Source organism: Echinops telfairi, unplaced genomic scaffold, assembly GCF_000313985.2.
Source record: "Echinops telfairi isolate 266 unplaced genomic scaffold, ASM31398v2 ScPeMD7_1;HRSCAF=3_0, whole genome shotgun sequence".
Classification (NCBI taxonomy): Eukaryota; Metazoa; Chordata; class Mammalia; order Afrosoricida; family Tenrecidae; genus Echinops; species Echinops telfairi.
In genome coordinates, this window is record NW_022103896.1 from 27,227,215 (window position 1) to 27,253,243 (window position 26,029).

Consider the following 26,029-nt stretch of genomic DNA (forward strand, 5'->3'; position numbering starts at 1 on the left):
CATGGAAGAAGACATTTTTGCCTGGCTATTTTCAGACTAAGGGAACTGGGTCAAACATTCAGCATTTTGTTTTTGTTTTTGTTTGGTTTTGGTTTTGTATTTATTTTTCCTTATCAAATGAATGTTAGTTAAGGGGACTAATTGGAATTTTGCTTTTTTTATAATTGGACATAAGTTCCACTATTCTTTAAATTGGAAGTCGGTGCTAGGAAAACAATAAGATGATAGATATAGACAGACAGCATTGAGTTTAGTTAATAGAATTTATCCTATATTTTGTTTATATAAAATATCAAAGTTTTTGTACGCTAGTCCAAAATATAGGAATCCTGGTTGGACTCTGGGTTAGGTCTTGATCTGTTAACTGCAAGGCCCATCATTGAAATCCACCAGCTTGTCAGAGAGAGAAAAATGAGGCTACCTTCGCCTATAAAAATTTCATACTCTCAGAAACCCAATATGAGGTTGCCACCAGTCAGATTGGACTCAATGGTAGTGGGTTTGGATTCTGCTTTGTTCCAAAATTATACAGAGACTCACAGAAACAAACGTGCTGCCACCAAGTCCCTGCTGACTTTTAGTGACCCTGTAGAACAGAGGAGAAATGCCGCTGTGAGTTTCTAAGACTATAACTCTACAGGAGTAAACCTTATCTGTACATCCTGGAGCAATATACTCAAGAGATAATACATTATGTTTAATGAGTTTGCTTTTATAATCATTGAAAATAGTCCCTCCATTGGGCTAATTAGATAATTGATTATTTGAGAAAATAACGGTTTTAAGATTGATTATATTTTTACCTACACTAATTTTCTTGTTCTAACTAGTTTATGCATGTCAACATTTCATAAAATATTAATTGTAGAAAGACCTCCTGGCTAAATTAAATTTTAATAATTGTCATTTGTAATTTCAACTGCAGTGTATTCTCGAGTATAAGCCGATTCAAATATCAACCGAGACACCTAATTTTACCTCAAAAACTGCATTAAAAATGTGCTGAAAAACTCAGCTTATACACAAGTATATATGGTATTATTAATTCTGTATAGGTTATATACAAATAAGCATAATTGATCTTTATAAACTCCTTAATCTTATAAGGTCCTTTCAGTTTTATCATATTTCACTTCTTCTATCCTTTTAATCAAGCTCTATTTTCTAGCTAACTCATGACAATTTTATGCCTTCATAGTTTTACACTTGGAGAAACTTTTAGCCTAAATTCCTAAATTTTTAAACTATCTTTAGGTACAGAAACTGTATCTACTTATTCCCGAACTAATCACACTTTTCTTGGTCCCATCCATTGTCTCATAGTGTGACCAATAGCATCTTTGCTGCATACACATGAAGGTACCTATTTTGTGTCAATCAAAAGACTCAGGATTCTCATATTCTTGATATGGGAAATCCCTATGTATTTTATATGAATATTTCTTCACATTTATATGAAAACCATTCTCCTCCATATATAAGAATATAACTTCATGGCAATAAGGATGCTATTCTCTAACAGAATTATGAACCTAGAGCACAAAATTGCAAACTGTTAGTTCCCAAAACCAATTACTAGGACTGCTAACATTCAGTGAGAGCTTCCTGCATCCTGACACTATTGTATTACATAATGTTCTGTTGTCTTTAAGTACCACGTCATTCCTATGAATCAGTATTTTTATTTTAGAGGTTAGGGATGGTTTCTCACAATATTCATGCAACTATTAAAATAAGGCTTAATATTAGATGTTGAGCTCATACTGACTATATTCTCCCTCCAGTTAACCACAGAAGAAAATCGTGATTGCCTACTTCGGCTAAGACGTGAAGCTTCTTCACAGTCTCTTTCCTGCCTCTTTGTTCGGCTTCATTTCTTATTGTCATCCTCAAGACACAACAACGCGTTTGGGAAAATATTCCTTCTCTCCTCCATAAAAATCGAATGAAAAATCACTTGTTTAAGTCCTGTATCTTTAGCATGCTTTTCGTTCTGTGCCAGAAATCACTCTTCCCACCCGATTATCATAAGTGGGCAAGACAACAATTTTTTTTTCACCAGTGAGTTCTTTCCTTTTGTGACAATTATTTAAACAAAGAAACTTGAATTCACTACAGAGCAATCTTCCTTTAAAACAATAACCCATCCTGCTCCATCAAGCGCCACATGAAGATAGGGGCTTATGTTGCTGATTGACCTTTGCACTTCTCAGATCTAATGTCACAGAGTGTAGAGAGGTCCTTATTGGTTACTGAACAACTGGAACTTACTTGCATGTCGTCACTCTGTTTGTTACTGTTTGATCATTTAACTTATTTACTGCTTTCATGCAAGCCATTTTTCTAGCTATTATTCACAATGAGTTATGAATTTTGAAAATGAGAAAAATAATTACATTATGGGAATTTTGTATGTGAGTTACCTTTCAAAGTTATACTTTGGAATATTGTTCACCCTCAAAGGTATAGGTAAAGGAAAATTTTCCTTTCTCCCTTTTAGTTATGTTCCAAACTGATACCAAACATATTACCTCTCCATAGAAATCCTGACCCTGGAAGAATTTGAGTGCTGTGTGTGTGTGTGTGTGTGTGTGTGTGTGTGTGTGTGTTTACCTTTTTAAACACACACTTTGTTATTTGCTTCCTGCGCTGATAGAATACTTTCTTCATTATAAAATACCATGTCCAATCTATTTGGCTCAACGTTTCCAGCTAGAAGGGCATGAGAAGGCAGGAAATGACACAGTGCCACACGGAGGTCTTTAGCCTCACGGAATCATGGTTATTGAACTGGCCTGGGACCGCTCTTGTCCTTTTGTACGGTCTTTCCTTGTCCTGTCCTCATTTGGGATTTCATGATAACTGAAATGCTCTTCAGCACAGTAATGACTTTTGAATCATGTATCAACTAAGCCCAGATTGCTTGCCTGGTGAACAGAATTGGGAGGAATAATGTGTTGGCTATAAGTAAATGCTGGAAATATGATGAATTAAGAGTGTAATGCTTTTAGGCAGCATAAATGCCTACAATAATTGGATAGGAGACATAGCTCTCTGCATTTTTTAATATGGATTTGTCCCCGGATTCATTTCTGTTTGGTTTTGGCTAAAATAGCAGAAAAGTTGATCCAATTCCCCTTTTTTAGAAAACCACCTAGTGGGTTATCTTTGATCACCAAGGACATCATTTTACAAAATTCGCACTCATGAGGCTTGAAATGACTTCCCACATTGATTGTCCTGGTTAAGCTGGAGATCAGCTTGTGCAACACTTTCACAAAATGTTCCTCTTTTCTTGTCGCTTCCTAAAAACAGTCTGTTGGTTTTGTCACTTTAAAAGGGGGAAATGCTTCCTAAACACGATGTTTTTAAGTGACTCTTCATTTGAACATTTACTCGTGCAAATGACAGATGACTAGTCTAGATTAATGGTAAGGATTTCAGGAATCAGGTTTACTTTCCTTAGTGCACACATAAAAGGGCAACTCCAAATCGAGCGTGTCAACTCCACCTGTGGCCTCGCTGATTTACCTGAAGGCCTCATCTTTTTTTTTTTTTTGCCTTTCCTGCAACAAGTTTCAACAAATGGCTGCTCACACTCAGTCTCTTCTAGAAAAATAGAAAGAAATTATGTTTTTGCTCCCCCACATTGTCTATTGCTAATAATTCATGTCACTAAATAGATATTTTTTCATTTATAATAATAATTCACATTCATTTTACAACAATTTAGAAATATAAGAAAATTCAAGGAAAATATGTAAGTCACCTGTGATCTTATAATCAAGAATCACAACCGCTGTTAATATCTGACATATGTTATTTTGGTCAATTTTCCTTGTGACTATCTGCATATAATGATTGTTCTATTTTTTAAATGGCTATTACATGATTTTTAATTAAATTGTGCTTTAAAGTTAAGACGTTTTCAGTAACATTTATGTGTAGAAATATTATGTGAAAGCTGTTTTTAACAGCTGCTCAATGTTCTGCTTGAGTGGTTCTCAACCTTTCTCATGCCGCGACCCTTTCATACAGTTCCTCATGTGGAGGTGACCCCTCAACCACGAAAGTATTCTCGCTGCTACGCATCGCTGTCATTTTGCTACTGTTATGAATCGGGCGACCCCTGTGAAAGGACTGTTCGACCCCCCCAAAGGGGTCGCGACCCACAGGTTGTGAACCGCTCTTCTACTACATCACCGTACCATAGTTCTATTTATCTTTCTCCCAGAGGAGGAGTTCACAACTACTGGATATTAATAGTTCTGTGTGTGTGACTCCGAATGGAGTACCCCCAACATGAGAGGAGAAATGACCACTCCAAAAGGTTCTTGCTAAGAATGGCTGCAAGAGCGGCCTTACTAGTGAGACATCATAATTTCTTGTTCAGGATGCCTAAACACTAAGATTGTACCAGAGTGAGGTGACATCAGATCAGTAAGGCAGACACTTATATGCTTATGTACATAACAAATCAGTTTTCTGTCCTTGATAGCTCTGGAAACAGGTTGTATAAGGTCAGATGAATTTAATATGTCTTAAGAGAGCTAAAAGCCAGTGTAAGACAGTTTCTTAATAGGTATTAAGTGAGATAACAAGTTTGAGGCAGTTTCTTAACTGATATTAGTTGAGATAAAAACAAACGTGAAGCAGTTTCTATGGCTGGGAAATAAAACTTAAAATCTCTAAAATCTAATAAAAGTATGATATAACTTAATGATAGTCATTTTTTCTACACCCTTATATATATAACAGAAATAACTAAATAGGAAACATAATGTATCTTTGGAAATCAGATAACCCAGGCACCAAGCATCTAAAACCTCTTTTAGGATTCCCTTAAAGTTATTCTCAAAGATAAGAGTTTCCTCCTAGTCATATCCCTTATGCCTGATCCAATCAGTTCGGTACCAAGTGTCTGTTTTATGTCATTTGTATCCTTAAATGTCACTTAATTCAGCATGATATAAGGAAATCTGATGATTGTGTTATTCGATAAACATGGTCTTATCTATTTACCTAATTAGACATTTACTAAAACTAATTAAAAATAGTAATTAGCATAACATTTCCCTCAGTTTCTTGTAGTATTGGCACATCGCACCTTCCATTCTCAGAGGGGCGATGGGCCTTAAGCAGCTCATTAATATCAACTTATGTAAAAGGTCCCCAAAGAACGTAGAAAGTGGGAGTGGGAGAACATCACCAGAGGGGGGTGGAAATACCCGGTTGTCGAGTGAAGGTCCACATGAAGTTCTGCAATACAGTGAACCCTCGTTTATCGCGGTTAATCGGTTCTAGATCCTACCGTGATAAATTAAATTCCGCGAAGTAGGATTCCTTATTTGTAAATCAAATATTTTCGTAGTTAGAGCATAGAGGACATGAAAAAGCACCCTTTAGTCACCATTACACTCGTATTACCCAATTTATTAAACGAAAAAGGGAAAATACAGTAAAACATTTTGGACGTTACAATTATCATTTATTATTTATTATATTATTTATGGCATCAAGTGTGTACAGTATGAGCCAATCAGTGGCAGTAATGACAGAGCATGCGCTGTTACGCAAAAACCGCGATAGAGTGAAGCCGCGGAAGTCGAAGCGCGAAGTGGCGAGGGTTCACTGTACTTTAGGATGAGTTATTGATGTTTACTTTATATTGAACTATGTATGTGAGCATTTCAAAGTGGTAGCTACTACTCATATTTAGATGAAATGCATGTCGTTGATTCAAAAGTGTACAGTTGCAAAGAATATGTCATCAGCATTGGGATTTAATGGAAATATAAACTTTTATTTTTATAATTTTTTTATTACAAATTGGGTAAAGGTTTACAGATCAGGTCATTCATTTGGCATTCAAGGGGGCATGCTCATTTGTTTCCTATCACTCAGTGCAACAGCCCCCTGATACCACTTCCTCCCTGTCACCTGTTTGTCCTTATCCCACCTTCCCTGACCATTTTGAACTTGTTCTCCGCTCTGCCCTGCCCTCTGGGTCACAGATGGCTGATGATTCTAAGTATACAGACTTCACAAAGCCCTGTCTGTAGTTTGACTTAAAAATTGAGCCTCAGGGTTGAGTTCAGCTAGTCAGGTTGATGATTGGTTTTGGTATCAGGTTCTGATCGCTGCATCAGATGAATATGGGAGAGCGAGCACACGGCACGGGGTCCACATCTAACCTCCTCTCGCTCCCACGGCTATGACTTGAAAAGCCTCGTGGAAGAATTCCCCGCATCCCCAGGAGATGGGCATGCTTTCTTACAGAATAAGTGGAATGGATCTCAGCTCTTCTATGAGTGGTTGGTAGAATTCCCCAAGGAAAGCATCTAGTTTGGGGACTTTTGTGGTTGGGATTTTTTTAAATGACTTGATTAATTTCTCTCTTTGTCCTGCTGGGGTTTTCGATGTCAGTCTGTGCTGGTTTAGGCAGGTAATGTATTTACAGAAGGTGTGCCTGTCCTCCAGGCTTTTAAATGTGTTTAAGTAAGTTTTTCATAATATTCTACAAATATCTTTTTGAATTTCAGTTGGTTCTCTTGTGACACGGCCAAAATTTCCAAAAAAATTTTTTTCATCATTTTAATTCGCAGCTTTCTTGAACTTTCTTTCAACTCATTGAAATAATCTGAGCACCAGTCTCTTGAATTTCTTACCAGGGAGTTCTACTGCAAATCCTTCTTTGGAAAGGTCTTTGACTCTGTATTTTCATGTGTTTAAGTTATTCTGTCTTGTTTCTGCATGGGAAATGGAAGTCTCTACTTTCTTATAGACATTGTGGTTAAGCTCATTTCATAAAATTATTATGGGAGAGAGAAAAACAGCAGGGGTTCCACATTGTAGCATTGTTGTATGTATTTAATTGGTGATTATAGTGTATTGATTTATTTTTTATTATTTTCTTACTTTTATTGGGGCCTCTTACATCTCTTACTACAATCCATACATTCATCCAGTATCATTTTCAAAGCATTCTCTTCCCACTTGAGCCCCTGTTATCCGCTCCCCATTTATTTCCCCTTCCTTCCTTGCCTGTCCTCCCTCATGAATACTTGATAAGTTATAGACTATTATTTTCATATTTTACATTGTCCTCCATCGCCCCTCACCCACTTTTCCATTCTTCGTCCCCTTGGGAGGGGGTTATAGATTGATCCTTGTGATCAGTTCCCCATTTCTCTCCCCAACCTCCCCTAATCCTCCTGGTATCTCTACTCTCATTGTTAGCCCTGAGGGGTTTATCTATCCTGGATTCCCTGTTTCAGGCTCTTATCTGTAGCAGTGTGCATGTTCTGGTCTAATCTGATTTGTAAGGTAGAATTGAGGTCATGAGAGTGGGGGGCAGGAAGCACCAAAGAGCTAGAGAAAAATTGCGTGTTTGATTGCAGTGTTTTTAATTGATTATTTTGTGTTGGTGTGATTGTAGGGACTGGCCTCACGTCTCCTGGAGTGTGTGTTAGAGAATGTGAGTGAACTTGAGATTGGCCGTTTGTTTGTATAGCACTTCAGGTTTTGCTGGTGTTGGCTGCTGCCTATCCACGATCAATTGGAATTGGTTTGGTTAGTGGCCTGCACACAGTACCTGAGGCTGCAGAAGGTACAAGTGGGGCTGGGCTGCTTGGCCTGTTTGCTGACTCTAGTTAGGTTGGATAACAAAAGAACAACAAAAAGAAGCTAAAGTAAAAATAGAAAATTATAACAATAGAAGAATAATGAAGGTAGACAAACAGCACTTACAAACAAATTAACAATTAAAAAGGAAATAAAAACAAAAGTGGAGAAAAATACAACATAAGCAAAACTAGGAGAGAGGAAAATAAAAGTGATAAAAATAATAAAGAAATACCACGAAGAGAGATAAAAGAGAAAGAAGCAGAGGAAAAGAAGAAAAAGGAAAGAAAATAGTGGAGAAAGAAAGGAATTAAAAGGGAAGAAGAAAGAAAACAAAAACAAGGGAAGGAAAAGTCTGCAGCAGGGTGACTCAGAGAGGAGAAAAATGTGGAGGAGAGGCACGAATGGGGGATGGGGCGGGGGGAGTGTGAAGGTTAAAGGGACCGAGAAGCCAAATCTTGGACATCCTGCCCGTCTACCCATTGCCTGGCTTTAGGAATCAGGATGGTCACTGGTGAGGACTTGGTGTTTGTTCTTGGAAGAAACTCTTTGTGCCCAGAAGGCAGCTGGGGACAGGGTGTGTGGTTATACACAGTCCATGCGCATGCAGGATGGCCATGGACAAGCTGCATGTCCAGCCGTGTGAGTTTTCTGCTTCTGGGATGAGCAGAGCTCCTGCACTTTCAGACATGGGAGTCGTGCATCAGGGGCCCAGCCACTGGTGATGCATCTTCAACCTCAGGCAGATCAGAGACTGCCAAGGTGCAACCTACCATTGGGTGTATGAAGGGGAGGGCTGGCCCCTCCTGGATACTATGAAAATGTGGGAACAGGAGAGAATCTCATCTTTCTCATTGCCGTGTGTGTGTGTGTGTGTGTGTGTGTGTGCCGCGCCACACTAGATCAGTCTGCTATTGACTGATTATTCTAGTCTCTGTTCAATCACTTCTCTATCCTTTCTTCTGAAGCTCAGGGTTTCAGGATTATCATCAGTGGCTTTCATCTGTCCTCAGCTGTCTTTGTTATAGAGGGTCTGTGTAGAATATTTGCCTAGTCTGTCATCTTGCCAGAAGTCCAATAAAAACCTATTAATAGTAATATAGTCACAGGTTTGAAAACATGTTTGGCAAACAATCAGACTATTTGGTAAGTCTGTAAGTCATTTTAGAAACTACTTTTGCATTTGTCTATGTATGTTCTTTTGTAGAAAAAACGGGTTTTTTAGTGTAAAAACAATTGGAAGATCTCTGAGGAATAACTGAATTCAAGAGCATATTAAATAATACTCTCTAGATGAGTTAAATATTTTTATCACTTCTGAATATAGTATGTTTGGAGAACAAATCTTAATTACAATTATATTTCTTTAAAATTACATACAATAACCAACACAGCAGAATATAGCTATTGGGTTAAAGAGCATCATTTTGTGCAAAGGAAGACTAACCCAATAAATTGAACCAAATAATAATTATGTACTTACTAAACTAATACTTTAAAATATAATTTTATTCTCACAATAGTTTTTGTTCTCCTTTAAATGATTTACATTTAGAACTTTTTGTTGTAAGATAAAACACAAGAAGCTAGGAATTAAAACAATAATTTAATTATTATCATAGCAATATTTAATGATAGTGTAAAATAGTTTATGGTGGAGTTTTAGTACATGTTGAACATAATATCTGTGGTTACACCTTGTTGAGATAATATTTTCAGTGTAAAATATAGTTTATTATGGCATTAGTATTCAATTGTAGCAGTTTATTAAATATATTATTTGTTCATTTAAAATTTGAAATATACTCATTATTATTAAATATTTTTTAGCAATTGGTTTAGATTCCTGTCCTGAACCACAAACTCCTAGCAGTGGGATTAAAGTAGGAGACAGATACATGGTTGGTGATGTGGTATCCTTTCAGTGTGACCAAGGATATTCACTTCAGGTAAGGCCTTTTAGACTATTTTAAAAGATCTACTCTTGAGCTTGACTTACAGGTATATTGAACCAAGGTTGCATAGTTTAATTTTCAATAAAAAAAGATGTTCAACTCGCTAATAAGATACATGGCTAAGCTAAATTGTTAGAATTGATGAAATTGGTCATGTCTGGAAGTAATAAAAATGATATTAACTCATAAAATAAAGATGTTAAGTCAAAATTAAACTTTAGAGAACTTTTCTCACTATTCATAGAGCATAATAACAATTAAAATGCTGAGACTGTAGTGTTTAAGAAAAGCAGACTATGATAATAAACTTCCATGATAATAAATTCCCTAAATTAGTGAAAACAAACTACAAATATTTTTTGTGAAAGCAGAAATTTTGTAATATGCAGTGCTGATTTTAAATATTTATATTGATGTCATTTTGGAGACAATTTGGATGTTCTCAGATTTATGGCATCATAAAATATCTCCCTAAGGAATAAGTCCATGAAGAAATTTAAAAAACAATGAAGGCCTTATATCACATTTATTTAAGTACATTATTTAGAGAAAGGGAAAAATTAAAAATTAATAATTTATAGTCCTTAAAGTTGTATCACAAATTATTAGTCTCAAAACTATAATCAAGTTTTTTGGGAATTCATATTTCAATTTAAAATTTTGTATACTTTAATTTATATTCTTAATGGTTTCGGAATAATTTTAAAACTCTTTCACCTTGATGGTTGCAGCAGCATATTGTAAACCATTATGTTTAAGACCATTACTCATGGATCATGATTGTGAATATTAATAGCACATCTTTAAATAGATGAGTGTTAAAACCATAATTCTAATTCATATGGAGTCTCAATTTTGCTGCCAAGGTTCTTGTTATTTTTCTTACACTTACCACAGTTATAGCTATACCTTTCTGATTCTAAGCCATACTAAAATTTCCAGTAAAACTAAGAATAATATATGAATGAAAAATCTTAAAATTGCTTTCCTGTGAAGCATCACTATCCTATGGCTAGTAGCTCTGGTGATGTCATGCTTACGAGTTGACCTGAGATCTGCCTGGTTGGCAGGTCAAAAACCACCAGGAGCTCTGTGGGAGAAAGACTGGGCTTTCTACTCGTATAGTCTGGGCAGCTCACGGGGTCGCCATGGTCAGCATTGAGTAGATGGATGGCCAGGAGCTTGGTTTGGTTTTCACATTTATGTTTAGGTTCGACATTCTACAGATGTTTACTAAAGTACCCTATTTTGTTTATATAGGGTCATTCTCACATTACATGTATGCCAGGTCCTGTAAGAAGATGGAATTATCCTATTCCAATTTGTTTAGGTAAGTTTAAAACTTCAAATACTTTACATTTCCTACAATGTGAATGATATAACCTATAGTTAATGATCTAACCTGTTGATAATTTTGTTCAGACATAAAATTTTACTTTTGCCAGGATAGTAGAAATAATATATTAAAACCGTTGTTCACATCTTTTTTTGAACGTTTATATTTTAAAATTATATTGTTTAGCACTTCTATATTAACAGATGACGTAAAACTTCATAATCTGAGAAAATATTGGTTTTTCTCATTCTATATATTACTTGGTAGAAATGCTTAGAGATTAGAAAATAAGTCATTTAATCTATTGGTTATACTTGAATCAGAATAAAGATATGTAGTAGAAATAAGAAAAAAAAAAGATAATTGTAAGTTTTAGTGGTCATTTTTACATGTACTACATGAATAAATTTCTGGAGTGTGAGATTGTCTTGACTAAACCCTACCCATTGCCATTGAGTTGATGTTGACCCATAGCGCCCATAGATAGTCCTTCACGGCTTTGTAAATCTCTATGGGAGCAGACAGCCTCATCTTTCTCCACAAGGTGTGGCTGGTGGGTTTGAGAAGTCTACCTCCCAGTTAGCAGCTGAGTGTCTACCCAAACCCAACAGTGCTATTAGACCTCCTTTTCTTGACCGAAGTCTTTAAGGAAAAAAATATTTGGTAAATAGTATCAATTTCTTTCACAAGCTGTTATACTAATTTAAATATGACCTGAAATATATGGTAACTATCATCTTGTTATATTACTAGAACCAATTAATGCTCTTTAGAAGTCCAAATTTCTAAGTAGATAAAATATTGCATCCATGAATATATTTTATCTTTCAATGGATATGATTACAAATGGAAATTATATTTTAGTGAATAATATTATGTAGGAAATTAAATAAATTATTTAAATAATTTAATGGTCAAATATGTAAAACAATATTATCTAGGAAAAATTAAACATCATTTAGTAGAAAATCTTAAAAACATTATGTGGTAGAATATTATAGCGATACATTTGGTATAAACTTAGAGTCCTTGAAGTGACATCATGGTGATACAAAAAGAAGAAACTAGAGACAGAAAACTGGGAGGATTTTTGAAAATCTGATAATCAGATAAAAAGGTTACAGCCATGGGACCTGGGAAATAAGCAAAGCATCTGCGAGATATTTCTTGAGAGGAAAGGAAACTCACGTGGGATTTTATATATTAGACACAAAATAGGATGGAAAATGTTTATATATATATTCAGAGGTCTGCAGTATGGTGCCCTTTCTACGGAAAAGAAGGCAATGAGGTAGAGTCTACTTCTGTGATCATTGTTTATAAACATGAAATAAATAGTGAAGACAGGTGACTGTGTGAACATCCAGAGTCACTGGGACAATAAATATGGGTTCAGAGGGAAGGCAGCTACATTTTTTGTATTCTTCACATAGCTTTCATTGTTTTTGATATTTTCCTCCTTTATTCTCTGTATACTCTGTTCACTTGATTGTTGCATTTGAATTTTTATCCTTGAATTTTCGGATTTCACTCCAAAGGATGAGGGCAGGATTTTCAGAAAATAACTTTAAAAAGAAGTGGAATGTAGCCAACCAGAAGGACGCTGAGGAGCTCCAGGGCATAGCACTAGGCAGGAAAAGAAGCCAAGAGAATTCCACGTTCTTTTACTCAAAGCTCAGAATATAGCAAAGCAAGCCAAAGGCAAACTATAAATGCAGCCTGGACTGAAGCTTTTACAATACTTTTTAGCTAAATAGCACATTTTCCTCTACCACTGATTGTCAGATTGTTAAATATTGTTAAATTGTCAGAAAATTAAATACTGGGGACAAAAGGTAAAATACCAATAGTTCATATATGTTGAAAATTGCTTTGGTTAAAGGGAGATGAACTAATGTTTCAGAAGGATATAAAAACTGGTAGATATTTACAGCTCAATATTAAACACAAGTTTGAAAGAAAAGTTTTATTTGACTTTAAGATGTAGACATAAAAAAACCCACAGTAAAATCTCTACTTATGCATAATTAATTGTTCATATATAAAAAGTAACTGTCCAGCTGGTTATTCAGTATTGTGCAGAGTATTGCTAAAATCTCAACTTAAATTGTATACTCTATATATATGAATATGAAATGAATATTAAAAACATGAATATGACATTTGAGAATCTACCTTTTATTGTTCTTAGTAAAAGAAATAATGAGTCATATTGAAAATAAGTATTATATATAGATAACTTTTAAAATTGATACAAACTCATAAAATTTGATTTGCAACCAACAATTGGCAGATATCCATATACAACCCTTCTGTGATGCAATCACAAAAACAGATGTAAAGAAAAATTTAACTTCTAAAATGCAATCACTGTTTAAAACATCTTAAATGGTTTTAGCTAACCATGTATACATAACATTTGAATTAGTATCTCTTTAAAATTTTTTGTTTGCATTATAAAATGTAAACGAGTATAAGAAATATTTCAAAGCTCTCACAATGATGCTCAAACTCTGGAGCACCTTTTCCTTGTTTTATCCTCCCCTGATCTTAATGTAACACGTTCTGGTGGCACAGTGATTAAGCTCGCAGCTACTAACAAAAGTTCGAAAGATTGAATCTATCGATTGTTTTGCAAGAGAAAAGACTTGACAATCTGCTCCTATAAAGTTGTCAGCCTTAAAATCCCTATGGGGCAGTTCTACCCTGTTTCGTATGGTCATTAGAATTGACATAAGAGTACACACTACAACAATTCTTGTACAGATTCTTACTAGGAAAAAGACAAGTCATGGGACTTTAGAAATTACCCATAGACACCAGAATTTATCTGATATTATTTAGCATTAAGAAAACCAGGAAAAGAGAGAAGAAAATTTTCTCTTACATATGGAATATAAGCAGAGTTGATATTGTTGGTGTGATATGATTTTAAATTATATTATCTTTAGAATGAATCAAAACATTACTAGAAGTACTGAGGGCAGAACAGTTTACTTCCCACTGTGCAAAAAGACATGTCTTCCTTGTTCAATTTTATTCACTGAATATGAGCTACTACTTGGTATGCAAGAATTCATTTAACTTGCACATTTCTTATTGTGGTAAAGAATATGTTGAGTTTTTATTATTATTTTAGAAAATTAATTGCCAAATCTTTGAATATTGCTGAATAAGAGTTGACAATGCTAAAATTAACATCCAAAAGTTTAACTTTGAAATTTGATTCAAATGGAGATGACTTCAGGTTTTGTTTGTTTATTTTTTTGTTTTGCTTTTGTTACATTAAATTGTTTCCACTACTCTGGTATATATTAGAATTTCATTATTTTGCAGCTCAATGTGGTGGTGCTATGTCAGATTTCAGTGGTGTGATCCTCAGTCCCGGATTCCCTGGAAATTACCCTAGCAGTTTAGACTGTACATGGACAATAAAGCTGCCCATAGGTTTTGGTATGTATATTCAAAACAAATGAAAGAGATTTCTATATCCATGAATGCATCCTTTAAAAAATATCAGTGTCTAGTCAGTCCTTAGAAAATATTTACAGATTACAGATTGGTTTGTGAGTACAAACAATTATATAAACTAAGATATACAAGGTATGTTATTATATCTTAATACAATACAATTTCACTTGGATTATCAGGATAATAGATAGACTATTGAATGTTACTTTTAATGATATATCTCAAAGCGTCATAACATTTTTCACATGGTATGTATGGATGCATACTTAGTCACGTATGGATAGCAATGGTAACTGCAACATAAATTTATATGAACTGATTTTTTGTAACTTATTTCTTAATTCATCTAACAAAATATTGTGTGACCCAAATTTCTGGTAATCTCTTTGATTTATTTATGTTCTCTATAAAACAGATGTTTGCTTGAAAAGTATAACATTATTGCTAAGATTAAATACATATTTTTAATACCATCTCGACTTTTTAATACAAAACTCATTGTTGTAGTAGGATTGACAACACCTACATACATCTATATCAGAGACAGCTAAAAAGTATTGCTACAAAATCATAGAAAAACAAAATGGGATTATAATTGTTCACATGCCCTCCACCACGGCTTACCCCATGGTGAAAGCCTATTTCCTCTGTTCTAATCCTTTCTCAGGGAGCCCTGGGGTGCAGTGGATTGCATTTTGGGTGTCTAGACGGAAGAATTCTGCAGTCTTCTTTTGACAACATGCCAAAATATCTGTTTTTACATCCTCAAGGAACAAAAAGTGTGTTCCTTTGAAATGTTCTTTGCGTGTGGGGAAAGAGATTTCTTGGCCTTTTGTAAAAAAAATCATGTCATTTAAAATTTTCCTCATAATAATATCCTGTGCCCCTCCCTGTCCTTCAATCACCTCCATCACGGTTTACTTTGGGAATACAACCAGACAATTGCTCAAACCTTTGACCAGCTTACCTCTTTGCCATGATTTCATTGTCGATGTCTTCTCGGCCTTCCTTACACAGTTGACCCGTCTGAAATTGTTGTTCTGTGTGGGGCAGCACACCTATAGACTTGTTGCGAAGTTTCAGTGGTTTTTGAATATATCCACTTGACTTTAAATTTTTCAACTTGATATTAGCCCACTATTTAAAATTGTTTTTTCTCCATGGCACAAAGCATATTCTTATGTCAAAGGCTCCCTAGCAAGACTAAATCAAGAGTATGGTTGAGAGGAAGTGTCTGCAAGCAGCCACTGACCATAGATGCATGTTAAACCATTTTATTTGGATAAACATGTATGAGCTGCATCCCGAGTATCAATCCTTTTCAACTTACTGTATTTACCATCAATAGGAAAGCCTCTTGTAGTTTCTTCTGATCCCACGAGTCCATAAATACAAAATAGAAGTTAATGTGTTAAGGATCTGTATTCATTACATCATAGAAGACTAGGATAAGTAGATACTCTTCGAAATACAAATGAGCTGGTTTTATTACAACTAACATCTATACCGTTTCACTATATCAAGTTCTGACTTAAGGTACTTCATTAAGTCAAAATCATTTACAACGGTAGAATATAAAAACAACTTTAAATGTTTCATCTAAAATTAACAGGTATCTCATAGTTTTGACAAATCACTCTGCTAAGCACACATTGTTCTCTTGGCACTCGGCTTGCTGTTGGGAACATAATGGATAATAAAAGAGGCTTGAGGACCTTTCCCCAGAGAGCTGATAATTAAGATGAAGAGGCAGATAACTAAATATGCTATTATAATGTAGTATACTAAAACAGTATGGGATTAGAGCTAGTGGGGTCATTTAATCGAATCTAGAAAGTACAGAAAATCATAAAACAGAGTGGTTCATGAACAATGAATTTAAAGATAAGTACATGTCATGCCAAGAAAGGGGTCAACTCATGGAAATAGGAAAGAAATAATAGGTAACAAGTGGCACATTACGCAACAGAGATGACACAGTGAAAGGAATTCAACAGCCCAAATACAATGCATGATGCCCGGACCAGCTAGCCACTAGAAAAGGATCCCTGGGGACTGCCCAGTCAGGACCACTCTGGATATAATGAGGAATCTTAACTTTGAAATTCTGATTGAATTCTGTGTCCATTAAGCATTCTGAAGTAAGTGGACCCCAGAAGGGCGTGGCTATCATGTATCTTTCACTAGCTACTTGAGAAAACTCCTCATGTTTCTCATGAATACACGCGTAAAGTAAATGTGTAGCTATTAAAAAACAAGCAAGGAGATTGTTGAAGGTTCAAAATAGTTCTAACTGCCATCAGCCATTTCGGCCATGGCAGCTTGATAGGCTGTGGATGGATTTTTCAAAGTGAACAACTGCATAGGTTGGGATAAGAAAACTAAGGTAGGTATAACCCATTCTGAGTCTGCGGTTAAAGAGAGATTGCTTTGCAGGGTTGTCTTCATAAGCATTTTTGTATCTTTCACTAAGTGTTACAGATTTTCACTCATATGTAGATTTTCATTATAGAAATAACTCCCTACAGGAATGCAAAAATAGCCCAGGTACACTCATTCATTCATTGTGCTCCCTTCTAATATCCAAATAGGTTTCCTTACTTGAGTTTGGTCAGTTTTCAGTGTTAAAATCTGATTCTTCATATGTATACACACACACATATACATATATATGTCCACATAAATATATATATCTATATATATATCCATGAGAAGCACAGATCATGTTATTTTTTGTGCTCAAGTCAATACTCCTTTAAATAGTTATTGTAAATAGATAAGCACTAAAGATAAGTGAGTTAATTTTTTTAATGCAGTTGGATAATCCTTCTGCCTTACTAATTGAAATCTCGGAGTATCTAGGAAATTGTCCATGTTGGAATGATTCCCTGATTCCGCAAATATAAACACACCCGTGTTTTCAAAGCAACTCTGAATTGTCCCATACCCTGAGAGGTCTGATGAATAGGGGAACAAAAGCATGAGGGATGAGTTTGGGAAACAATCTGACACAGTGACTCATGTACAGGTGGCATTAAGGTTCATTTGTCTGTTTATGAACCCCTTAGTCAAATCAGATTGCTGAAATTAGCCTAAGATTGAGCTAATTTAACAAAGGCATTTTCATGCCAGAATCTAGTGCAACACATGATCTACTGTAAGGGAATGCTTAAGACACACTTCTTAGTGCAGAAATACAAGTTAGTACAATAAAGCAACATCATCAATAGTAAGCATGAATGTTCTTACCAGTTGTGTTACCTATCAAATGCTATGCTAACAGAAATATCACCAGTAGATGCTTCCAACAAACAGAAAACGTATTCTATCTTGCTTAGGATGGGATGAATCCAATTTCAAGGTTCCATATCTGGGGGAAAGTTTTCTGTCCCTGTTACTCTGGGAGAAAATTCTTGTCTTTTCAACATTTGCGGGTTACACGCTGTATCTACTACTTTAAAATGTAAATGCACCTTACATTATACAACCTGACAATGAGGAGTACTTATGCATTGAGCTGCTAACTGCAAGGTCAGCAGTTCAAAATCACCACCCACTCCATGGGAGAAAGGTGAGGCTTTCTACTCCAGTCAGAGTTATGGTCTCAGACACTCACAGGGGCAGATCTACCCTGCCTTATTGGGTCACCATGAGTCGTAATCAACTTGATGGAATTCAGTTTGGTTTGAATAATTGCCAATTTAAGACCAAAATATATTTGATATTTTCAAATTTTCTTTGTTTTGTGACATATCTTAGATCTACAGATATAGTTTTGTGAAAAGAGATATCAAAAGTTTTGCCTTGTGTCTAACCCGAGTGTCCAGTTACATACATTTTAATCTGCTTAAATGAGCATTATATGTATTGTAGTCTAGTGAAATTTCCCATATATGTATATATTTCCTTTCTCACTGGCGTTTTTTTAAAAATAATGTTTGATACATGCCCTCATGGAATAATCTCTGGAGATGTGAGCTCCACAGAAAAGTGTGATAGGAATCAGACAATGTCTGGGTCTCAGACAGAACGGTATCTGGGGTTTAAAGGCTTTTCTTTTTTTTTTTTAACATTTTATTAGGGGCTCATACAACTGTTATCCCAATCCATACACACATCAATTGTGTAAAGCGCATTTGTACATCGTTTCTCAAAACATTTTCTCTCCATTTAAACCCCCGTTCTTATAAGAAGAAGCCTTCCAAGTGAGATGCCAGGAATTAGCACACCTGCCTGTGTAATGGAAACATTTTAATACTTACATTTAGGATCAGAATAGGGTATTATATTAGAGCTTAAATTCTGAGCAACTGGTTTATAGAAGTCTACTATGATGGTGACTATCTAAAATCTACTTGCAGAATGCAAGTGTGGATTAAGCCTCTGTTGAATTCCCTACGATCATAGGTCAAGGATATGAATAGCTCTATCCTGGATATAGTGCATTGGAGACTGGACGACTTCTATTTCCCTGACCAGTCTAGGGAGGGGCAACCTCCCTTAGGCTCTGACCTGGGTGCTTTCTTGGTGGGGAGTGCCACAATCGGATTTGCATGGTCATGAGCCCTGCCCAGCCACCTTGCAGAAGTCCCTTAATCAATATTGTGAACTCTACTGTCTTATGAAACACATGTGTACCACTCATGATCTCAATCATGCCCTGAGAGCCCCACCTTTATCTTTGTTATATGGATTTGCCTACAACCATGATTATGGGACAGTATTGTTTGACCCCACCCCCTCATGCCTTTTAAAAGCTAAGGATGTCAACCAAAACTTGGAGACCATTATGATCTTGTGCTAGTTGGCTTCCTTTTCTAGTTAAAATGCCTATTGCATTGGCTTGTCCTTTTCCAGTTTAAAACGTAATCATTTTTCTTTAGAATTTTTTTTAAAAAAAAGGAAAATGGGCAAATTTTTAAATGTGTCTTTTATGACTATTTCCAGTAAAATGGGAATACCAGACACTACAAAGAGTTTTGGCGTTTTGGGAGATCTCTAACAGGGGCCCTTTTCCAAGGAGTTTTTGGCCAGCAATGTACCAGTGGCCTGATGACTAGGAATATCTCCAATGCTTGAATATCTAGATGTCATTATAACACATATTTATAAGTACTGGAAGGTACAAGTTGAAGCAAATCAATTTCTCATTCAAGTAAAGGCCCTGATTATAAGGGTTATTTTCCAGGTGAGACTTCATGAGGTTTTTCTAAATTAAACTGAAAACAAATAGAGCTGTAGAAAGAACTGTATCATTCCAACCAACCAACCAGCCAGCCAATTAACCTTTACTATACAGTGAATTTCAACTCAGCAACCCTGCAGGACAAAGTAGAACTGCCCCTTTAAGTTTATGAGGCTGTAACTCCTTATGGGATCAGAAAGCCTACCCTCTCTTAAACAGCGTGGGAGAAAGTGGTTAATCACTTGGAGCGCTGCACTTAGCCTGATGCATATAATTCACTATGCCACTCCAGAGCTCTTTAACTTTTTGGTAGCAGCTTCAAAAATATATCCTCAACCCCATTTTCAAATGTCTATAGTGTTATCTATTTTTAGATGAGACTTCATATGTAAGTATGAAATGACTTAATTCTAGGAATTTGAAGAGATTTGAGAATGACAGGCTTTTTACACAAGGCCTATCTAAATTCCAGAGGGTACTTCTGGGAACAATTCTTCCTCCCCCCCCCCCATTCATACGCAAAAACTTAAAACAAAAGTTTGAAAGGCTTTTATATGAACCCTATTAAGTAGATCAGAATGCCAATAAGAAGAGTCCTTGTTATAATCATGAGTCAAAATACTCTGAATTTCACGGGCTAAGAAATTATAATAGGAGCAAGTTATAACAAAACACCTACATGTGTGCGCGCATGTGCACGCACACACACATACACACACAATGTTCCACTAGTGTCTTGTACAATGTGAATGATTTCATCTTTTCCTAGGTGTGAATGTTTATAAAAATTGAAAATCATAGAGACATGTAAAAAATTTGGTAGGATAATTGTATGATCAGTTTCTAGCTATAGTTTAGTGGTAGGAATGTGCTAACAGCTAGCATTTGTCCAAACTTTAAGTTTGCTTTTTGAAGTTAGTGTTGGTACTTTAAAAAGAGGTCCAAATCTGATGAAAGTCAGGATTAGGCACATAACTTTTAGCCATCACTGGAATGATGGCCATTCCCTCTTCTTTATCAGGATGTCAAAGAGATCCCTTTGTGATTAGAAATGATTTGGGAAGCAATCTTCTTCGCTGATTTATTGGCTAGATTGTTCTCATTCATTTCTGCTTTCAGAGGGGTGTCCTTTGATGAGATTTTATGTGTAATTATTGCAATGTCCTGGGAAGGAAAAGTGCTACTAAGAAGATTGCTACAAAAAATATTTTTGATCCAGATTCTATAAGAGGTCAGGAACCACTTTTGTTCCATAAGTCCTGAAATCATAGACCATACCAAAGCCATACCTGAGTCAGAGCAAATATTGATTGATTCCCTAGAATCCTTTGGAAGGCATTGATTTGTAATTAACAGAGCTGTGGAGCCAGGTGACTTCAGAAAGAATTACACAATTGAAAACTTCAGTAGAGGTAGTGATGGTAGACACTCTGGTAACTGAACATGTGTCATTAGACCTTAAACTAGACCTATACATAAATAGCTCTAGAATCCAGATTCGCAAGAGGAGTTTCTTATACATCACACCTGGGAGGTAGAATTGTTTCCATTAAATCTAAACAATAATATAATTTGACATTTCTTAATAGTATAATTCTCCACGTTAGTTATTTGGGGTTCATTCACTGTTATGGAGGCATTGTGACTCATAACAATCCCAGTGGGTTTCTGAGACTCTAGCTCTTTACCTAAGCTCAGAGCTGGAGTGGTTTTAAATTGGTAATCTTGACGTTAGCAACCCATGTTGTAACCACTGCAACACCAGGGCTTTTTCTTTTTGCTTGGAATGGTTCCTCTTTAAAAGGTCTTGTTAAAAATTGTTTAATGATCTTATGAGAGAATACTATTTTAGCTTTTGAGACATATTCATTTTAAAAAAATTATTAATTACTTGTTCAAATACACTGGGCCTAATATTTACTTTAACAAAATTTAAATAGTAATAGTGGGACTATTTCAATGAAATCAGTCAGACATAAAACAGTTCCTAGCACCCAAAAAGTCTGATTTAATTATACATAATTTGGAAACTGATATTAAGCAATATCAGATTAATAAAAATTGAATCAATTAAATTCATCAACATACTTTAGCATTTATTTTTAGCCTCAGAAATCACTAAATCACTATAGCATATCCAATAGCTTTGCCTTTAAGGTTATTGATACTATACAGTAATATGACCATATAATATGTAATCTGCTACCATTTAACAAGAACCGTTAGATTTTATTTAGACTTTTATATGTGTAAGGAGACCTGGTAGCATAAGGGTTAAGTGCTTGACTATTAACTAAAAGGTTAACCCAGAGGGTCTAATAATCTCCTCCTATACAAATTATAGCCTAAACTACCCTATAGGATAATTTTTTCCCTGTCATATGACATCTCTGTAAGTTTAAGTAGACTTAGATGTACATAGCAAAAACAACATAATATTTATAACTTTTCCTTCAGACAATCAAAATACTAGAAGAGTACACTTGTAAATGAATTACCCCTTAATTATATTTTCTAGTACAGCAGTTATTCTGTAGATAAATGTCTTTTAATGTGTTCATAGAAATAGGTTCCATGTGATGGATACCTGCCCCAAACAGAATTGCACTGGGCAGAGTGGAGCTTTTGTAGCATACACTTCTCCTGCGAGGCAAGCATCTAGCAACCATGTTAGTACACCCGGTGGAGTGGCCTGGTAGGATTCTCTCTTCACAGTGAATTTCTCATTAAAGCGGTTTCTCTCGAATCTTGTATTTGTGATGGCCAATTTAAGAGAACAGTGTGTGACTGTGAAATGTTGTTTCTTGATTGGGAAAAAATGCCGCAGAAACTGTTGTGATTGTTGAACACGGTTTACAAGGACAGTGCTATGGGAAAAACTCATGTCCGAGTGGTTTTCTCATTTTGAGAAAGGTGATATGTCGATTGATGATAAACCTTGTTCTGGATGTCCATCAACTTCCTGAAGGAATGAAAATATCGACTCTTAGTGATGTTTGAGTTTGTCCCACCAGGTCAGATTGTTAAGCAAACTCTCTATTTAAAGGTGCTGAAAAGATAGCGTAACAGGATGTGATAAAAAAGGCCTGATTTGTGGTAGATGAGGGACTGTTTTTGTCACCACAACAATGTACCTGCTCACTCGGCCATCTCAATGTGCCAGTTTGGGGCATTAAACAGCATGCCTCTCTTGACCATTCACCTGACTCATCTGGCCTTGTTCCGTGAAACTTCTTTTTGTCTCCACGAATGCAAAGGGACAGTAATTTGATGATATAGAAAGTGAAGAGAAAAATGAGGGAGGTGCTTTCAGCCATCCAAACAGACGAGTTTGAAAAATGTTTCCAAGAGTGAAATCGCAGATTTGACAAATGTATTAAGTGTAATGGAGAGTTCTTTGAAGATGATAAGGTCGTCTTGTATAAAAATGTAAATAAATAACTTTGAAAAAAAATTTCATTTTTGTGGGGCCCCCCTCATATATATGATATCCACACAAATCTCTTGACTTTCAATTGACCTTTTTGTAATATCTATTATTGAATGTTGTTTTACCTTTAAAATTGATTGATACAATTATAATTAGCATTAAAGGGCAAAAGAACCACTTCTGTATCTCCTTTGCTACAGTGCTGTGATAAGAAAATGATTTTCCCTTATAAAAGATAGTAGGCCATTGAGAGCAATATTCTGTATTATATCATAGTTTGCTACAGGCCAAAGCTGGCTGCATTAGGTGCATACAAAACCCATGGCCCAGATCGTAAAAATATGTCTTACTTACACAGAAATATATGTCAGCATATTGATAAGTATGTGTATTTTTTATTTGAAAAGAAAACATTCTTGTTCTTTCTCTTTTAGGGGTGCATCTCCAGTTTGTAAATTTCTCTACCGAAACCATACATGATTACTTGGAAGTAAGAAGTGGAGCCTCAGAGACAAGTACTGTCATTGGCCGGCTTAGTGGTCCTCAAATACCATCTTCCATATTTAGCACGACTCATGAAACCAGCATGTACTTTCACAGTGACTATTCCCAAAACAAGCAAGGATTTCACATTGTATACCAAGGTGAGAAGAAGAATATACGGTTAAACCATATTTAGCCCCTACTCGTGTACTAGCAATTTTTAATGAACTGTAATTTTTACATTCTATTTTTAGAAAGAGAAAGGAACATTCACAAAGCTAGCTTAAATTAGGAAGATATTTTTATTTGTTGTAAGCATAGCTTGTAGGCAACTGTGCAGGGAAAAAGATGCTTTTCTGAGACCTAAGAAAATCCTTATCATGAAATAAAGGATTGAATTAGTCTTGCGGTACTACATAATCAAATTAAGCAAGGCAAGACGATTAAACAAGACAAGCTGGATATCAAAGATCAATCTTTGTTTTTGAATCAAAGTGAATATTATAAAGATATTTTAGAACAGATTTTATATGTAAAATAATTTAGTTTTAATTTATAGTGATAAAATAATATATTCCCTGATTTTGTTTTCCTGCTAAGAGAATATAAATACTTAAAAACAATATTATATGAAACCTATCTTATAATATTATAATATTGCTAGAGAAAGATTTCTATTCCTTTCCAGTGCAAGGCTTTTCTATAGATAGAACCTGCCTCATAGTGATTCTCCATATTTTAGCTAACATGGCCTGTGGCGCTCACTTCGTTTCCTCATCTCTATTATAGGGTTTATAATAGTGTCTACCAAATTGTTTTGAATTTTATATAAGATGTGAATAAAGTGTGCGTCACATTATTATTTGTATATATTGTGAAGTTTACAGAACAAATGAATTTCTCATTGAACAGTTTGTGGACATTTGTCTTGATAATGTTCGTTACAGTGCTGTCAGTATAACAGCACCCTTTCCACCTGCTCCCTGGACTCCTTGTTCTCACGCCTCCTTCTTTCATGCTCCTTCCTGCCTCTGAGCTTGTTTCTGGCCAAATATGTCATGTTCTGAGGAGGATTTTCTCGCCGGTGTTATTGTTGATTTTATAAGCCTGTCTATTGGTTGCCTGCAAGGTGATCCCAGGGATGAGTTGTCTCCAGGGTTAAAACATATTGAAGGGCCACAGTCACAGAATTTTCTACCAGTTTCTAGCAGACCAGGTCATTTCTTTTCCTTTTATGATTTTGAATTTTGTTCTATACGTTTCTTTCATTCTGTCCAGGACAATTTGTGTGGTCAATTAAAAGGGTCAGGGGTGTTAACTGGGCATCCTCTAGGTTTTGTGGTCTCAGAGTAGAGGCTGTAATTTGTGTGGTCAATGAGTCCTTGGACCAATTGTTTCCTAGAATTTTTCATTTTCTTCGCTCTTCTTTCCTTTGGATGGGTAGAGACCAATCGTTGCCTCTTAGATGGCTGTTTGCTAGCTTTGTCTTTGTAAACTGTGTTATGCCAATTGACTTAACTGTTTTGCGATTGTTTTCCTAAATCCCCAAACCCAGTTTCTCGTTCTCTAAAGGTTTGGGGGAATGGTTTAGAATGTTTTATAACTTTGTCTCCTGTTTGTTCTGTTGGGACTGTGTACGTAATAAAGTATTTCCTCTGATGTCTATAACTCTTGTAGACATCTGAGTATCTTCCATTGCCTTAGGGATGTTGGACTGATCTCCCCTTTATTGTAGGTTGCCTTTCCCATCTATAAAGGGACCCTGGTTGCACTGTGAGTTATAGATTGGGTTGCTAAGTACAAGGTCAGCAGTTCAAACCCATCATCTGTTCCATGGAGAAAGATGAAGCTGTCTGCTCCCATAAACTTTTACAATCTTGGAAATCTTTTTTGGTGTAACTATAGGTTAGAATTGACCATAAAACTTTGGGTATTATCCATTCAGTTTATTTTAGCTATTATTACTGTACTATTTCAGATGTTAAATGTATAGATTCTATTAAAATTAAACATTTAAAGTTATCATTTTCAACATTCAGTATAGTTCTATGGACAGTAATTTTTAATCGAGTTACCTTAAATCTTGAGGATACAACACTGTGGGTGTGAGCCCCATGATATCACAGATTTTTATGTTGTTTATGCATGTAAGTGCATAGAACAGGAGGAGCTCAATAAATATTTTCTGAGTAACACGATACACCCAAAAGTCTACCTCAGCGAATTTAAAACATACATTGCAAACATCAAATTGTATTGATTAAAAATAGGTACTATTTGGACTACCCTTGCATGTGTAATTTAAGGCCATGATAACAACATCATCCTTTACCAAAGATAGGAATCATGTCTGTACTGTAGGTACAGAATTAACAGTCCTGAAAAAATGGAAGAAAAATGTGGAATGAAGTTCAAAATCATAAAGAAAGACCAGGCTGAATGGTTGAATAGAGACTGGTGGAACCTCCTAAACGCTGACCCGTCACCGTTAGGTCTGGAAATGGACTCACTCCATGTTCAGTCTTCAGGCAAACAACAGATCGATC

General features: G+C 35.6%; 1 protein-coding gene across 2 annotated transcripts in view; it reads left to right on the forward strand.

Moving 5' to 3' along the window:
• Positions 1-26,029, forward strand: part of CSMD3 (CUB and Sushi multiple domains 3) — a 1,328,144-nt gene that overhangs the window by 1,181,682 nt on the left and 120,433 nt on the right. For both annotated transcript variants that reach the window (XM_045286022.1, XM_030887469.2), the window contains 4 exons: positions 9,454-9,572; positions 10,839-10,908; positions 14,251-14,367; positions 23,435-23,644. In XM_045286022.1, the coding sequence (XP_045141957.1) occupies positions 9,454-9,572; positions 10,839-10,908; positions 14,251-14,367; positions 23,435-23,644 (516 nt within the window). The remainder of the gene's footprint in view (positions 1-9,453; positions 9,573-10,838; positions 10,909-14,250; positions 14,368-23,434; positions 23,645-26,029) is intronic.